Here is a 13,553-nt window from a genome sequence, read left to right as displayed (position 1 = left end):
GAGGGACTAACTCAGCCACGAATTCAGTGTAGAATATGATAGGGATTCCATCTGTTTCACCCTCAGGGGCTCAGCATTCATTTGCTGAGTACAGGCTTGGCAACCCCAGGGTTCCTGACCTAGGGACTGGCACCGTAAGCTCTGGGCGTGTTTCAACAACCACTGTACGGCGGGGCAGTGGAGCGTTCTATGTCACAGGGAACGGTGATTTTGGCTTGACCGCCTGGATCACGAGGATGGTAAAAACCTCTATAAAAATATCTCTGTCTCAACATGTGCTGCCTGTTGATGAGGTGCATCGCTGTTGAGGTGGAACAGTCATTAGCAGGCAACCGATGGCAAACCTGCTGCATCTCAGTCGTATAAGTCTTACTCAGGCATGTGGGGCTCTGTCTGAGTGGATCCTTGTTTCACTAGCTGCTCATGGGACCCATATGGAACCCTTGAAATGATAATCTCCTCCCAGTGGGAAGGGTGTACCACCTAGGAGTATTCACACCCAGTCCTCTAAACAATTTAGGAGGCTAGCCCTCCTGGTAATTTGCATAAGTTGAATTGTAGTAACAGGGCTCACGGAGTCATAAATCAGAATGCATCTTTGGTCAGTAAGAGGAAGGAGGGGACATTTGAAAATGTGTCCCCCTTCTATAACCATAAAGGCTTGGAAGGACTTGCTGAAAGCCTGAAGTCTATTAAGTATCTGAGGAATGGTTCCCTACTGGTCAAGACTAACAGGGTAAAGCTGGTGGAACTACTTATGAAGACTGGAAAATTTGATGAATATGATGTAACTGTTGAATTGCATAATTCCCTGAATTCTAGCAAGGGTGTGGTCACATGCCGTGATATTATGGATATTGACATAGCCAACTTAAACAGGAATGGACATTACAGGAGACAGCGGATGTAGAGCAAAGGATTCATAGGAATAATGGAGAAACTGAGAAGACCGCCAACTTCTTTGTGATCTTTAATTCACCAACCTAGCCTGACTACATCATGGCAAGTTTTCTCCAACTTAGGGTTAGGCCTTATGTATCTACCCCTATGCAGAGCTACAAATGCCAGCATTTTGGTCACACAACACTGAGTTGTTGGGGTGAAGCAACGAGCAAAATGTGGAAAGTCAGCCCAAGAAGCTGGGATTGACTGTCCATGTCCAGCAATCTGTGTTAACTGCACTGGGAGCCACCCAGTCTGGAGCTGAGACTGCCCCGTTTTTACAGAGGAATGAAAAATTCGTAACTAAAAGTTACCAAGTGGATCCCCATACTGAAATGAAAAAGGAATATAAGGCAACTTCTTATGCTTCCACGGTGCAGAAACCCGTTCCTAAGGTTGACGCCTCGATGCAGATATCATCCAGTGCACAACCATCCACCACCGGCACCTGTACTTGCATGTGTTCCTGCCAAGGCAAAACGAGTAAGGATAAAGCAATCCGAGCAACCGCCACAGTAAAGACCAGCAACAGTTCCGTAGTGAGTGTCAAGAAGGCACACGACAAGCAGAGTGCCTATCAACACTCTTGTTCCCCCTCATCCTCGAAGGGACAGGATGCAGGGCAAGGTTCACAACGTTTGAGTCAAAAGCTGTCCCAAGCGTCATGAGACATTAATCTTCCACATCTGGCTGTTGAGGAGGACATAATGGAATTAGATGCCTTGGATCCAGGAACCCCCTCCACTCCCCCTCACTCTACGAGTGCTGCACCTCCGTGGTGTAGTGATAGGGGTAAATTAAAACTACATTGATGAAATGGCTCCCATTCTCCAGTGAAACTTACAATGGTTCAGGACACATGTGGAGGACCACTGTGTCTGTGTCTCAAAGAGACTCATTTTCATCAGTCGTACACCCCTGAGTTGAGAGGCTATGTACTCTACAAAAAGGATGATCTGAGTGGAGAGAGAGCTAGAGGAGGCATAGGTAATTTCGTGAGTTCTGACTACCACTCCTCGCTGCTCTCACTTACGATGACTTTACAAGCACTTGCTGTGTCTCTGCACATGCGTCATCCATTAACAGTATGTTCCCTTTACGTGCCCCCACACGATGCACATGATGAAGAGCTCATCACTTACCTTATTACGTAGCTCCTGTGCCCCTTCATCCTCAGTGTTGATTTTAATGTACACAATGTGCTTAGTGCTCAGCAACTACCAGCCCCAGGGGTAGAGCAATTGAGAGGCTTCTCATGTCGTCATGGGCATACTTGCTAAATGCAGGACAGAGCACTCACTCTGCACAGCAACTGACATTGATCTCTTGCTTTGCTCTACAGCTCTTGCTCACACTGCTCAATTGGAAGTGGTCGATGACTTGCATGGAAGTGATTGCTTCCCGATCTGGTTTCACCTGCCAGATGGGGGTGGAACATGAAAGGAAAATGCTGCAATGGATGCTCGGTAGAGCCAACTGGACACTTTATGGCCAGTTGGCTCAGCTCAAACATTGTGTGAGTGTCGAGGCATGGGTGGATCGTGTTACCAAAATGATCCATCATGCCTCTGCAGCATCCATTCCACAGTCCATGGGACAACAGAAGAGGCAACCTTTCCCTTGGTGGTGTGCTGAATGCCACTCTGCAATCAGGACCAGGCGTACGGCTCTGTGTAGGATCAAGTGTCAGCCAACTGCAGAGAATCTTGCGGCCTTTCGAGTTGCGAAGGCGAAGTGCTGCCAAATTATTCAAGTGAGCAAGAAGAGACTGTAGTAACAGTTCCTGAACACCATTAATCGTTCCACCAAAAGTTCCTTTGTTAAGACCATCAGGAGAATCTCTGGGAGAGGAAGCAAGTGCCCCATGGCTGCTGTAATGCAGAACGGCACTCTTCAAACCAACTCGCGAGACATTGGCCAGGCTATGGCTGTGTACTTTGCCGCAGCTACTGCAACAGCCAGTCAGGATTTAGGTTTGCAGCACCAAAGAGTGGTTGCTGAGAGGTGTAGTTTTGACTTCGTCCTGCCCTGATGAAGATTACAACTGCCTGTTTTCCATGTGGAAGCTGGATTCTGCATTGTCAGCGGCTCATGACACAGCCCCTGGTCATGACAGGATCCATTATAGTATGCTGTGGCACCTCACAAGGCAATACAAAGAAATCCTCCTTGCACTTTTTAATGTCATTTGGGAATCAGGTCAATTTTCTGACTCGTGGGGAGAGGCAATGTTAATTCTTCTTTTAAAACCTGGGAGAGACCATATATGCCCAAGTAGTTACTGTAGCGTTGCCCTCACTAGCTACGTGGGAAAGTCCTTGGAGCAGATGGTCAACTGCCACCTTGTCTGGGTCTTAGAATCCAGACACCTCCTTAGTCACTTTCGGTGTGGGTTCAGGAGGTATCGCTCCACCTTTGATAACCTTGCCCTCCTGGAGGCGGCTACAACGGACAACAGGCTTTCCTATGCTGACATCACCTTCTAGGTATATGTTTTGACATCAAGAAGGCCTATGATACTACTTGGCAACATTTTACCCTGGAGCAGCTTCACAAAGGGGGTTTTCATGGCTGTCTTCCCAATTGTTTTGAGTCCTTCCTCTCACCACGATATTTTAGATATCGAGTCGGTGATGTCCCGTATGATCACTTTGAGCAGGAGAATGGTGTCCCTCAGGGTAGCGTTTTAATAGCATTTTGTCCATAGTGAAAAATCCTGTCCAGTGTTCCTTGTTTGTGGATGACTTCTCTGTGTTTTGCTCTTCTTCAAGCCTCACAATGACTACACGTCAGTTGCAACTAACTCCTTGACATTTGGATGAATGGGTGTGAAGAGTGCTTTTAAATTTTCCACCTAGAAGTCTGTGTGTGTCCTTTTTAACCATTTTTGTTCCATTTTAAACTTTCCTGAGTTGGGGATGAGAGACACTGTCCTTACTTTTAAGTATTTTGAAATGTCTTAGCGTCAGTACATGGGGAGTAGACAGGACTTGTCTGCTCCACTTTTGCAGGGCATTTGTGTAATCTCGGCTCGATTATTGGTGCAGGTGTATGGGTCTGCGAGACCCTCTTATTTAAAGATTTTGGACATGTTGCACCATGAAGGGATTCGGTTGGACACTGGGGCATTCAGAACTAGCCCCATAGCACATCTCTGTGCAGAGGCTAGTGAACTGCCACTTCACATCATGTGACAGATACTTAATGCGCCAGGCTTATAAAACACTGTCCATAGCATGCACACTTGCCTACCAAGGCAGCAGGTAATGAGGCCCTTTCGGATTGCCTTCTGGAGATGGTTATGGCTGGTCTTCGTGTTTTACTTTGTGGTGGGAAGAGATTGTCTTCTCGAGAGGCCCAGACTTATTTTATACTTGACAAATTTTAAGAAAGATCAGATTTTACATTTGAATCTCTGTTTTTTAACATTTTAGATATGCATCATGCTTTCACAGTAGTGTACAGTGATGGCTCGAAACAAGGTAACTCCCTTGGCTGCTCTGTTGTGTTCCCCGACCATGTCACCAGGATTCTCCTTCCTGACGAGTATACCGTTTTCTCAGCGGAGCTCTACCCAATCCTGAAGGCACAGGACCAGATGCATCATATTCAGGGCAAACGGTTTCTCATTTGCTCCGATTCCCTTAGTGCCTTACAATCACTACAGAACCTGTACTGAGCTGATATATGACCAACTGTTCTTGCTCCAGTGGCTGGGTAAGCAGGTGTTACTCTGCTGGTTGCCAGGTCATGTAAGTATATGGCGAAATGAACAGTCCGATTGGGCTGCCATGGAGACCTGCAGAGGTCAAGATGTGGCACAGTGTCCTATTCCATTGCAGGCTGTCTTTTCTGCACTACACAGGAAGTGCATGCAGTTGTGGGATGAGGAATGGCTGGCGGTGACAGCCAATAAGCTGCGATTGGTAAAGTCATCATCCCGGCCATGGCATTCCTCTTGTCAGTTGCTCAGGCAGAACGAGGTAACCATCACGCGTGTTGGAATTGGGCACTGCCCTCTCACATATAGCTTTTTACTGCGCAAGAGGATCCCCTGTTTTGTGATGCTTGTGGCATGCATGTCTCTATCTGCTATATTTTAACGGAGTGCATGTTATCGTGACGCAAGGGTGGAAGCAAATATTGGTGGATCTGCCCTCTATTTTAGCTGATGATGAGATGAGTGTGACTGAGGTTTTAAAGTTTTGTGATGTGTTTGGATTCTGGCCTAAACTTTTAAGCTGGGAGCTATAGTGTGTTGCAGAGTGACTGGCTTCTCCTCTTTTTATTCTTGTGGTCAGCCAGCCACATCCATCTGCTATATTGTTTTAGCTCCTTATATCACTTTCTTCCTGTGTTGTTAATGTTTTGCTACTGATGCAGTACTTCATTCCATGGTTCTGGGTGCGTACACACATGGTTTTCGAACTTTTGTTACCTGTGTTTTACATGCTGTTTTATCTTCCTACTTTGTGTATTTTGCTGACACTCGTCTCGATCTGTTTTTGCACGGGTGCTAAAGACCTTGCTGTCATGCGCACAAACATGTCCATGGTCCTTCATCTGTTTCTCAATGGCACTAATGTTAACACTTATTACACCTATCTTTTCAAAGGAACAAGGATTAAATTGGAGTAACTACTCTCCTGGGTTTTTCTTTGTAAAGGAAAGTTTGGAAATGGGGTTAAGCATGTCTGCTTTTGCTTTGCTACTCTCAATTTGAGTTCCTGTCTCATCTGCGAGTGGCTGGATGATACCTTTGGTGCCACTATGAGCCTTTACATGTGACCAGAATTTCTTTGGGTTTTATGAAAGATCATTTTACAATAGTCTGCTATTGTAGTCAATCATTGAAAGCTTCATGGATTGCTCTGTTGACAGCCAAACTTGTTCAGTTTAGCATCTCTCTGTCTATAGCCCTATGCTTGTGTTTTACACCTGTTATGCAGTTGTCTCTGTCTCTTTGGAAGTTTCTTTATAGTGATAGTAAACCACGAAGGGTCCCTCCTGTTACGAACTATTCTACTTGGTTCATATCTATCCAGTGCACAGTCAACTATTCTTATAAACTTCGTCCATAGTTTCCCTACATGCTCGTGTCCTGTGCTAAAAGTTTCAAGTGTGAGATATGACACTGCTGCTTTATTATCTGGTTTGTTGTACATATATATCTTTCTGTTTGTTTTAGTTGGCCTTTTGTTCTTGGGTAATATCTTGTGGTCACTGGTACCAGTTTCGATGTGGAAGTCCTCAAATAGGTCAGGTCTGTTTGTTACTGTAGGATCTAATGTATTTTAATCGTGATGGGGTTGTAAAATATTTGTTCTAAGTAGTTTTCAGAGAAGGCATTTAGTAATGTTTCACAGGGTGTCTTGTCATGCCTGCCACTAACAAAACTGTAATTGATTATTGGATGATTAAAGTGTGTACCAGTTATTACAGCATGGTTGTGTAACCTATATACAAGCAAACTGAGATTTTCTCTAAAGTTTTAGATTACTTCAAGAGGTGAATCTGATGGTAAATAGAAGGATCCAATTTCAATTTCATGCCAATCGCTGATTTGTGGTCATTGGTGACAGCTGACCCCAGTGCATTATTCATTCTCTTGTTATTCACAAACTTATGGCAATTAAATGGTAAAAATAGTATTTAATTTTATGTTCTTTTAAATTGCTTGACGGATTGTAATTCACATTCTTCTATGGCCAAACTAGAGACAGACAGAGTGTTATGTAGATGATTCTGCTTGTGGAAGGAAGGAAGATTAAGGTTTAACTTCCTGTCAGTAACATGGTGTTTAGAGACAGAGCCCAATCTCAGGTGGCAGAAAGATGTACTGTATTCCTTTCAAAGGAACTGTCCCGGCATTTGCCTTTTCAAGGGCTTATGTTTGTGGAGGAAAGAAAAGAATATTTTATAATATTACCAGTTGGCTGTCAGTCTCTGTCACACCACAGACACTTACGTGTGTAATCATTTCATTCTATGAGATATATTTCGGCTATGCCATTGTAAATATTAATATACATACTGAATTTGATGTTTTAAATTTGCAGTGGCTATACAGAAGATTGAGGAGCTAATACAGCTCCACGTCCAAGGAATGGAGCAGTTACCACATCAGGTTGGGAGGCCTAGCAAATTCAAAATGGGACCTCCACAACAGGGAATGCCCCCACCTCTTATGAGTTTACATACAGCCATACCTGGTGTGGTAAGTATATCTGTGATTGAAACATTAGTTTCTATTCTCTGTAATTGTGTAACCATGCCAATATTTTGCTTTCAGTCAAATTGTTTAGCAATTAAACAACTTGTATTAATTTTTGCTATGTTCTTATTGAGAATAGTATTTTTGTGATATTTTCACATTATTCTAAAATGTCTTGATTAAGACTAACTGAGGATTTGCACATTCTTAGCAAAATATGTGTTGTTAGTTCTGGCTAAGAATAAATTGAAAATTTCAGTCGTGTAAAAAATAACTGCTTTGCCCTATTGGCTGGATTTTAATTAGTGCATAACAAAATCCTCTTGTGAAAATGTGACTTCAGTGTTACAGTTTTTCTTAAATTTCAGTGGAATGTGTAAAACTTTGTTGATCCATACATTTAATTAGTGGCGAATGACACTCAAAACCAAAAATGGTACCAGGACAGTCATACAGAAGTAGTTGACAACTAACCTGACTACTGTATGCAACCGATCCACTGATTGCTGTATCTTTGCAACCTGTTGTTCAGAAGAGATTAGAAAATATGACACATACATTTCTGTGCAGTAGTGAGTTGCTTTCCAGATAACTCTTGAACTTTGATAATTGTTTTGAATTTAAATGAAAAATTAGTTTCAATTTTTTAAAAGTGCGCTTACTGTTTGCATTTGATCTGTGGAGGTAGGTTGCACTGCTCGTGTGTAGTCACAATTTAGGAAAGTGTGGCGTAATGTTGTTTAAATCTGTGACTGGGCTGTCTTTAAATTAGTGTCAGTTTCCATTAAACAACTATTCTGGCATATATAATAGATGGTTAAGACACTTTGCTTGTATCTAGGAAGGGACAAGTTCTGTTTCTATTTGACCATACTGTTTTGGGAAAAATATATTAAAAACAAAGATTCCAAGACTTACCAAGCGGGAAAGCGCCGGCAGACAGGCACATGAACAAAACACACAAACACACACACAGAATTACGAGCTTTCGCAACTGGCAGTTGCTTCGTCAGGAAAGAGGGAAGGAGAGGGAAAAATGAAAGGATGTGGGTTTTAAGGGAGAGGGTAAGGAGTCATTCCAATCCCGGGAGCGGAAAGACTTCCCTTAGGGGAAAAAAAGGACAGGTGTACACTCGCGCGCGCGCGCGCGCGCACACACACACACACACACACACACACACACACACACACACACACACACACATATCCATCCGCACATATTGTTTGTTACAAATGCTTGTCCCATATAAGTTCATGTGAATTATGCATGAATATTTTTTCCAACTAAGTTAGTGCTCTGCCCTAAGGTTGATAGTTAATTTGTTACCTTATAAAGACCATAATCATCATGAACACTATGATGATAAATTCTCTCTCTCTCTCTCTCTCTCTCACACACACACACACACACACACACACACACACACACACACTCTGCATCCAGTTCATAACATGTTTTTGGAGCAGAGATTACTGAGAAGACCCAATTTGTACACACAAAAACATTTCTACTCTCTATTGCAAATTTAATTTTTTGGGCTCATTATCAAGATTATTAAATGTTGAATGTTTGTCTGAGTCAACTGGAGATAACTTTTCCTTTAAGGATATCAGTACTATTCTTGAACTGGAATGGATAATTGTGTTTGAATTTAAATGGACTGAGTGACTGGTGTTGGAATTACCCATTTCTTAACTGTCTACTTACGGCCTGAATATGTGTGAACTCTCACACACCATTTTCTTTTCAAACTTTTTACCTATTGTGGTTTCTTTGCACAGTGTCTCTCATTTTTGTTTCTCAGCCATATTGCTAATGTTAAGATGGTATTTGTATAATTCAAAAGTAGCTAGAGATTAGTTCCATGGCCCTTATTAATGTATTACTATGCTCTTTTACTAGCATTATTATTTCTGTTTTACTTTCATCTGCTCCTAGTTTCATTTTTGTGGAAACGTGTATTCCGATATTTTGTATTTGTGGCCTATTAATTAGTAACCTGCAGTTCACTTCAAAACAGGTATCATCAACACACAGCTTATAAATTTAAATGAATCATCAGTTTAGTGCAAGAACCCTTACTGGCTCAATGCAAACAAAATTGCTAAATAACAATAGATATGTAGCCAATAGGGATTTCAGTCTCTGTTAGAATAGTACCAGTTTTGGATTGCACTCAGTCTTCCTTCAGAGCTTTTGATGTATGGAGCTTGCTTAACTCCTAAATTTATGAATTACTGTTAAGAAAGATAGAGCTGAAGCTGGATTGTTTGTAATTCAAACCAGAAGTATATGAAATTCCAGCATTCTAAATAGAAACCTATTATTGACACAGTGATAGTGATTCTCATTATAACATAAAAATAGTGTAGTGATTCTCATTATAACATAAAAATCCCTAATTTTCTTGCCTTGCTTCACTACTAAGGTAATTTAGAAGACTGTGGTACTGTTTGTTTCCATGTAAAATGCTTATAAAATATTTTGCACCACCTTCATGACTTGCAGATTTTGCATTTTATTGTCTCGAAGCCTCTAGTCCAATATTGTTACAATCACAGAAAATTGCTATGTACAGCCACCTGTGCAGTGCAGGTAAAGCAAACCCTTAAGAAATGGGTAATTCCAATACCAGTCACTCAGTCCAATTAGTTCCTGATTAAGTTTGTACACAATTATACATTTGATTTCAAGAATAGTATACAATCGTTCACTCGACGAAAAATCCGTACCCAAAGACTGGAAAGTTGCACAGGTGGTTACACCAATATTCGAGAAAGGTAGTAGGAGTAATCCACTAAATTACAGGCCCATATCATTAACGTTGATATGCAGAAGGATTTGATAACATATATTGTGCACGAACATAGTGAATTGCCTCGAAGAAAACAATCTATTGACACACAGTCAACATGGGTTTAGAAAATACTGTTCTTGTGAAACACAACTAGCTCTTTATTCACATGAAGTGCTGAGTGCTATTGACAAGGTATTTTAGATCGATTCCGTATTTCCGGAAGGCTTTTGACAGTGTACCACACAAGCGGCTCGTAGTGAAATTGCGTGCTTATGGAATATCGTCTCAGTTATGTGACTGGATCTGTGATTTGCTGTCAGAGAGGTCACAGTTTGTTGTAATTGACGGAAAGTCATCGAGTAAAACAGAAGTGATTTCTGGCGTTCCCCAAGGTAGTGTTATAGGCCCTTTGCTGTTCCTTATCTATATAAATGATTTGGGAGACAATCTGAGCAGCTGTCTTCGTTGTTTGCAGATGATGCTGTCATTTGTCGACTAATAAAGTCATCAGAAGATCAAATCCCCCTGCGGGTTCGGGGGTACGAATAGGCCCGCGGTATTCCTGCCTGTTGTAAGAGGCGACTAAAAGGAGTCTTCAAAGTTTCGGCCTTATGTGATGGTCCCCACTTGGGTTTGACCTGCCATTTTCAAAATTTCCGTTGTTAGTGCGTGCCATTTGGGGAAGGACGCCTTACGTGGTGTTTTTCTATTGGTCCATCGTGCACCTCCATCTTGCATGCTATCTATTGTCGTGTGGAGGGATTTACACCCCTTGTCTTCTGGGTTGCCTCCTCGTCTTGTGCGCAATCCCCTTCTTAGCGCCCACGGCAACTGTGGACCCTTTCAACACCTAAAATCCAGCACGGTAGCCAGTCCGTTGTGGTGGGGTCGTCATGTACCCTCTTGGTGGTAGCCCCCTGACCACGCAGGGATCGCACTACAGATGCCAGAGCTGTTTCCTCCCCATGCATGCCAAGGAGTATGTGCCCATCTTGTCTGGGGCACGGGGACTCTGGGCAATGGGATATCGGCCAGGTACCCGTTGCTTTGGCTGGGTGGCGCCCTTGGGGAGAGCCCTCGTTCGGAGTAGGTGGCATCTGGGCGGATGTGTCGCAATGAAGCGCAATAAATCTCACCAAGCTGGTGGTCGCACTGCCACCAGCGTCTCTAAGCGAGGCAAAATTGAATTCGATGCTGCACAATATGATCCTCAGTCGTTCCCCTCGTTGGCTGCCCCATGGGAGGGACGCAGATCTAGCGCCAAGCAGGAGCCTTATGTACCACAATACCTTGTCTGCAGCAGGACTGATGGTGACTCCTTTCTTTCGACAAAGCCTATGTTTTTTGTGGAACACCTGGAGGATAAGTTTGGGGAAGTGGCGGGTTTGTCTAAAATGAGGAATGGGTCCATCCTCCTCAAGACGTCCTCCCCAGCCCAGTCACGGGCGTTGCTCTTGTGTGATAAGCTGGGAGATGTCCCTGTTACCGTCACTCCCCACAGTAGCTTAAATATGGTCCAGGGGATTATTTACCATCGCGACCTCTTGTTACAGTCCGATGACGAGCTGAGAGCTGACTTGGAACGACGTGGTGTGCATTTTGTCCGTCGTGTGCACAGAGGACCCAAGACCAACAGGGTGGCCACCGGTGCCTTTATCTTGGCCTTCGAAGGTGCTGTATTGCCTGAGAAGGTCAAGGTAATGGTTTACCGTTGTGACGTCAAGCCATACGTCCCTCCCCCGATGCGGTGCTTCCAGTGCTGGAAGTTTGGGCATATGTCCTCCCGTTGCCCATCCAGCGCCACATGTCGAGATTGCGGACGCCCCTCTCATCCCGATTCTCCATGTGCGCCTCCGCCTGTCTGTGTCAACTGTGGGGAACACCACTCTCCATGCTCGCCGGACTGCCCCGTTCTTCATAAGGAGCGGAAGATTATGGAATTTAAGACCCTGGACCGGCTTACTTATCGCGAGGCAAAACTGAAATTTGAAAGGTTGCATCCTGTCCCTCTTCAAACTTCTTATGCTGCAGCTACGTTATCGTCGCCCTCGCGGGCGGCAGTTGTCGCCTCCTCTGTGCCGCCTTCAATTGGCCCTCGGGGCCGTCCATTTCTGTCTGCCCCCCTCGTGTCTGGGGGCAAGCCTTCCTCTGTTGCCCCCTTAGCAGTTGGGGGCAAACCCCCTTCTGTCACTCCCCCCGCACATGCTTCAGGAGTGACATCTGCTCCAAAACCAGGGGGCTCAATCCCTCCCCCTTCTCTGCCGGCGTCGTCTCCGCCGGCGTCGTCTCTGCCGGCTCCTCTCTCGCGGAAGGGGTCCCTCGGGGGCCTCCCTTCTTCCGTTTCTTCTGCTACCCCGCCGGATGTCAGCCAGTGGCTGAAGGTTCATCCACCTGCTGGTCGTAGGGCTTCTGCGTCGTCGTCAGCCTCCGACGCTCCTTCAGAGAAACTCTCCCAGCCCTCTAAGCCAAAGGACAGACGCCAGAAGAAGGACCGGAACGTGTCCAAGAAGAAGGACGCTCCGGCAGTTTCAGTACCGCCTGCTGTCAATAGCTCTGGCTCTGGGGATGCGGTGGAGATCCTCGTCTCTGCCGCGGATCTCGCCCTCACGGAACCCTCGGGGACCTCTCCTATAGACACAGCTGACTCTCGCTCAGTGGCGGCCGTTGACTCTGCAGCGCCGTCTGCCTCTTAGTCGCCTTCACGCCCTCCCAGTCCCTTCCTGCTTCCATTCTCCAGTGGAATTGTGGCGGTTATTTCCGCCACCTGCCTGAGCTCCGGATGCTTCTGAGTGTTTCCCCTGTTCTGTGCATTGCTCTTCAGGAAACTTGGTTTCCAGCAATGCGGACCCCTGCCCTTCGCGGTTATCGGGGATACTATAAGAACCGCGCTGACTGTCAACGAGCTTCAGGTGGAGTTTGCCTCTTTGTTCACCACTCTGTCTGTAGCTCACCAGTACCCCTTCTGACGCCTTTAGAGGCAGTCGCTGTCAGGATTGAGCTCTCGCCGGCTATTACTGTTTGCTCTGTTTACGTTCCTCCGTATGGGCAACTCCCCCGACATGTCTTGGCTACGCTGCTGGCTCAACTCCCGCCGCCATTGCTGCTTCTGGGCGATTTCAATGCCCACAACCCTCTATGGGGTGGGACTGTCTCCGATGACCGCGGTCGCGCTGTGGAGCATGTGTTGGCTCAGCTCGACGTTAGCCTCTTGAACACCGGTGCTCCCACGCATTTCAGTGTGGCCCATGGCTCATTCTCGGCCATCGATCTCTCTCTTTGCAGTCCCGGACTTGTCCCATCCCTTCACTGGAGAGTGCATCCTGATCTGTGTGCTAGTGACCATTTTGCCATCTATTTGTCACTGCCCCAGTGTCATTCTTCTGGGCGCCTGCCCCGCTGGGCTCTCAACAGGGCTGACTGGCCGGCTTTTACTTCCGCTGCCACCATTGCTTCTCTCCCACAGGGTGACATTGACGAGGTGGTCCGTGTCTTGACCTCGTCAATTATTTCTGCGGCCGAGACTGCCATCCCTCGCTCTTCTGGACTCCCTCGGAGGAAGTCTGTCCCTCTGGTGGTCGCCGGAGATTGCTGAGGCTATT

General features: G+C 45.3%; 1 protein-coding gene across 12 annotated transcripts in view; it reads left to right on the top strand.

The window, feature by feature from the left end:
* The window catches only part of LOC126281946 (uncharacterized), a 282,662-nt gene that overhangs the window by 81,734 nt on the left and 187,375 nt on the right, over positions 1-13,553 (top strand). For all 12 annotated transcript variants that reach the window (XR_007551314.1, XM_049981296.1, XM_049981298.1 and 9 more), the window contains one exon: positions 7,002-7,159. Coding sequence is in view for 11 of the 12 variants with exons in the window: in XM_049981296.1 (XP_049837253.1) it covers positions 7,002-7,159 (158 nt within the window). In the remaining variant the exon portion in view is untranslated. The remainder of the gene's footprint in view (positions 1-7,001; positions 7,160-13,553) is intronic.

Source organism: Schistocerca gregaria, chromosome 7 (assembly GCF_023897955.1).
Source record: "Schistocerca gregaria isolate iqSchGreg1 chromosome 7, iqSchGreg1.2, whole genome shotgun sequence".
Taxonomy (NCBI): Eukaryota; Metazoa; Arthropoda; class Insecta; order Orthoptera; family Acrididae; genus Schistocerca; species Schistocerca gregaria.
This window is presented reverse-complemented; position numbering and strand designations above follow the sequence as displayed.